This window comes from Theobroma cacao, chromosome 5 (genome assembly GCF_000208745.1).
Source record: "Theobroma cacao cultivar B97-61/B2 chromosome 5, Criollo_cocoa_genome_V2, whole genome shotgun sequence".
Taxonomy (NCBI): Eukaryota; Viridiplantae; Streptophyta; class Magnoliopsida; order Malvales; family Malvaceae; genus Theobroma; species Theobroma cacao.
This window is the reverse complement of record NC_030854.1, coordinates 30,667,607-30,672,347: the sequence shown is the minus strand read 5'-3', so window position 1 is coordinate 30,672,347 and position 4,741 is coordinate 30,667,607. Positions and strand designations below refer to the sequence as shown.

At 29.0% G+C, this 4,741-nt stretch overlaps 1 protein-coding gene across 1 annotated transcript; it reads left to right on the top strand.

The window, feature by feature from the left end:
• LOC108661863 (rust resistance kinase Lr10-like) lies at window positions 319-4,482 on the top strand. Its single transcript, XM_018120686.1, has 2 exons — window positions 319-342; window positions 3,251-4,482. Exon 2 carries the CDS (start codon window positions 3,259-3,261, stop codon window positions 4,288-4,290), a length of 1,032 nt encoding a protein of 343 aa, XP_017976175.1. The 5' UTR covers window positions 319-342; window positions 3,251-3,258; the 3' UTR covers window positions 4,291-4,482.

The window sequence follows — 4,741 nt, the reverse complement described above, 5'->3', positions numbered from 1 at the left end:
TGTTACAGTGCCCCCTCTCCTTTATACCCGATTCTCGGGTTCTGGAGGGGGCACGCTCCATTGCCTTGTCCCTGGGCACCCAGGGGCAAATTCCACTATCCTGCCAGACGCGAAAAATTCGCGTCTGGCAGGTGAGAGAGGTGCCTGGCAGGGTGCGTCCGCACCCTGCCAGTCGTACCTCTCTCCTTTCTTTTTTCATTTCATTTTTTTTTTCATTTTTTCATTATTATTATTTTTTTAAAATTTTATTATATATATATTTTTTACTCCATTTTTTTATTTGTAATTTAGTGTCTACATTCCCTGTTACAGGTTTACCTCTGTATGCAGCACAATTGATTGGTAAGACCACCTTTATAAAACAGAAAAACTCGTACATATGCACATCATTATCTCTATATTATTGTTAAAATTGTCTATTGAGTCCAAAAGAGAAATAAAAATATCAAAACACAGTAAGTACATTTGAAAGACAAAGCTAAAAAGGAGACAAAGAAAATGAAAGCTCCTCTTCGTCTAGCTTATAATATGACATTGATCATTGGTCTGAAGCACATTTATGTTTGTCAGTATCTTCATTACTTTGTTACGCATACAGGCTGATGACTTTACGATTAAGTGGAAATGCAAGTAAGCTAATTTCCGGATCTTATATGCTATGCTTTGCATATTTATATAACTGTTAGGGTTATTGAAATTATCAATAACTGTATGTAGGAGTTAAGGCAAAATTAGATTTAAGGCTGTGCTCTTCCTTCTGGATCTTCTCTTTTAGACGGCTTTTAATCGGTAAAATTCATTGTAGTAGGACTAGGAGTGAAGAGGGGATATAGTCATATTTATATGAAACCCTAATAGGACTACCCATCAAGGCTTCTCTTGATAAGATCTACTTGTACCTCCTAATCACCATGACCCAAATTAGATGTGCAAAATCCATAATATTGAATATAAGAGTATTTGGAGAAAAAGAAATGAATAGTTTAATTAATGGCTGTCCATATTTACACAAAATTTCAAAAACTGGAGGGTCAATATAAGTGTAAAATAGGTGGGTGACAGACTTAATTATAATTGTATTTGCAGAAAATGAAATGAATAGTTTTAGTGAGACATTGTATATTACCAACACACTATCAGGGAATAAATGTTGTCACTTCATTAATAAATAAATTTAAAAATTAAAAATATTTAAAAATAAATTCTCATAATTTTTAAAATATTTATTGTGGAGAACATTTAACTTTTTATCTTTACACATTTATAAACAGACACTTTGTAATTAAGTGACAGTACATAGGCATGACAATACACCAAATATAAATCCTTTGAAAAAATCTAAGAAAAAGAAGTGAATGGTATTAGTGAGGTATTTGGGTATGTGGACAATATTGTAGATGAAGAATGAAGAATTACTATGCTATAATTTTTATTTTCTTCAAACTAGGAAATCCAAATGAATTTCTAGATTGATAAATTTATTTATGACTAAAAGTTACAACTTTTAGGGTAAAATTAGTACTTGTTGACACGTCCCATGTGGATACTTGTTCTTTTATTTTGTTTTAACAATTATATATAAACACAAGTGAGCACAAAGTTTGAAATATAAATAATTAAAATTTTATAATATTAATCTATAATTATTTAATATTATTAGATTTAATAAAAATATTTTTTAATGAAAGTCATTTCAATACAATTAAAGTTTTTATTTAGGAAATGGATAAATCTTATAGATATTTATAATAAAAATATTTACAATGGTAATTTAAAAATATAATGAGTAAAAATACCCCATATTTATCATAAAATATTTTTCTAATATTCCTACTTTTATATATCTTATAGATTATAGATAAATGAAACATAAAAAAGATAGAGTAAAATATGCATTAATAATTTTTAAACTTATAAATATGTTTATTTCGGACACATTAATTCAAAAAATTTCAACTTCAACTTCTACCATTTTTACTTCAAAAACCAAATCAGAATCTTCAAACTTACTAAAATATAACCAGGAAAATGATCCCCAAGGGAATATGTATTTGTTAGAACATAGAACTTTGAGGCTTCAGTTGGAGGTTTTAGATTTGAGTCTTGGCATTAGAAGGGTTCAACGAGCCAGTTTTGGTCCACCCAGCCTCGCTCTGTAATAGCCAAAAACTAAACTTGACTTGTCTCATCCATTTACCAACTATTTTGTTATTATAATAACAAATTATTACTTTATATTAATATCTTAAAATATATTTTAAAATTAAAATTAAATAAAAATATATCAGTTAAAATAAAATTAAGTTAGGCATACAAAAATTATGCCCAAGCTCGCCAGCCTGGACAGGTAGCCCAATCCTTAGACACATCTACTTAAAATCAGAAGGGTAAAGATTTTATGAAATAAAAGAAAATTACCTTTAAAGTCCTATGTACACAAGAACAAAAATATAAATAATTAGAGTACCAAAAAAAGAAGAAGAATAAACTACATGAATAATCACTTAAATTTGTTAAATATGTGTTTTGGTCACTAAAATATGAAATTTTAAATTTTGATCACTAATGTTAGCTGGAGTATTTTCCAAGTGTTTGTTAGTCTATATTAACACTATGAAACAACAGCTTATCAAAAAAGAAAAAAACACCATGAAACAACAAATTTTCACAATATAAATATGGCAACAAATGATCAGATCAAAGTTACTTTTATAATAAAATAAATTGAGAGATGCATAACATAACATTCTTTTTCTGTTTGATCAACATCAGAAAGACTTCAATTCTATACCTTTTGTTTTCGCATTATCTTCTATAAAAGATTAATTATAATCCTTTCTTTTACATACCCATTTTCTTTACTTGGATTGTAGAGTTAAAGCCCAAATTATGAGATTTTGGTTTGTTATTAATTAAAAATTTATATATATATATATATATATATTATATTTTCAAAAAAAAGGTTAGTTTGAAGTTTGACAAAATAGCTAGAAGCACTATCCTACCAGCGTAACCAAATATCTAACATAAGATCAACAAACACCAATTACTACAATACTTTAAAGCAAAATATCCATACACTTGTAGTGCATATATGAGAAAACTAAAATTAAACAAATTATAATAAATTATTATGGAGAAGTTCGTCCTTCAAAATTTGTTCTCATTGCCAAAACCCCACACATATTTGAGCTCTCATGTTATATGTCGTTTCCTGCAAATGGTAATGTTTTACTATATTTAAATGCAGTCCTACTAATGTTTGCTGAAAGATTATGTGGGCTACCATTGGTGATTGCATTCTTAATATATAAATGGCGAAGAAGACATTTATCAATGTTTGACATGGTGGAAGATTTTCTTCAAAGTCAGAACAATCTCACGCCTATCAAGTACTCATTTTCAGAAATCAAGAAAATGACTAATGGGTTCAAGAATAAGTTAGGTGAAGGTGGTTACGGCTCTGTTTATAAAGGAAAGCTTCGAAGCGGCTGTATGGTAGCCGTAAAGATATTGGGCAAGTCCAAATGTAATGGACAAGAATTCATCAATGAGGTTGCTACCATCGGGAGGATTCATCATGTCAATGTAGTTCAATTAATTGGATTTTGTGCTGAAAGGTCTAAGCGTGCTCTTGTATACGAATTCATGGCCAACGGGTCTCTTGAAAAGTATATATTCTCAAATGAAAGCAGTACCTCCTTGAGTTGCAAGAAAATGTACGAGATTTCTATTGGCGTGGCTCGTGGGATTGAATATCTACATAAAGGTTGCGACATGCAGATCTTACATTTTGATATCAAACCACACAACATACTTCTGGATGAAAATTTCACTCCCAAGGTGTCGGATTTTGGACTTGCAAAATTATATCCAATAGAAGACAGTATGGTTCCTCAGACAGCGGCACGAGGTACAATGGGTTATATGGCTCCTGAGTTATTCTATAAAAACATTGGAGGTATTTCTTACAAAGCTGATGTCTATAGTTTCGGAATGTTGTTGATGGAAATGGTTGGTAGAAGAAAGAATTTAAATGCTTTTGCAGAGCATTCAAGTCAAATTTACTTCCCTTCTTGGGTTTTTGACCAATTGACTTTGGGAAAAGAAATTGAAATTGGAGAAATCACGGATGAGGAGAAGGAGATAGTGAAGAAGATGGTGATAGTATCCTTGTGGTGCATACAAATGAAGCCTAGTAATCGTCCTTCCATGAACAAAGTTGTTGAGATGCTACAAAATGAAGCTGAATGCTTACAAATGCCTCCAGCGCCATTCAATCTGGTGTAAATGGTATCATTAATTTATTTTGATTTTGTAGGGCATATTTGGTTTATGGAATAGAAAAGAATTGAATAGAATAGGTATTTTGTAGTAATAGAATACGGTAGGAATAAAATGAAAATGTTATTATATAGTTTGATTGACGGATTGAAAAAAGGTAGAATTGCTATTATAACTTATTACAATGCTTAGTTAGTAGAAATAATTTTAGAATAATAAAGAAATAAATGAAAACAAGACAACAACACCTTTTATTATAATATATGATTATTTATTTTTATATTATTTTCTTTTTTAAATATTAATAATTTATAATATAATTAAAATATTAATAATTTATTTATAATTTATATATTATTATGATCAAAATTTTAATAATTTTAATTAATTTTAAAATTTAAAATATTAATTTTTATAATATATAATTAAAAACTTAAACTCTTTATTGAAATCAGAT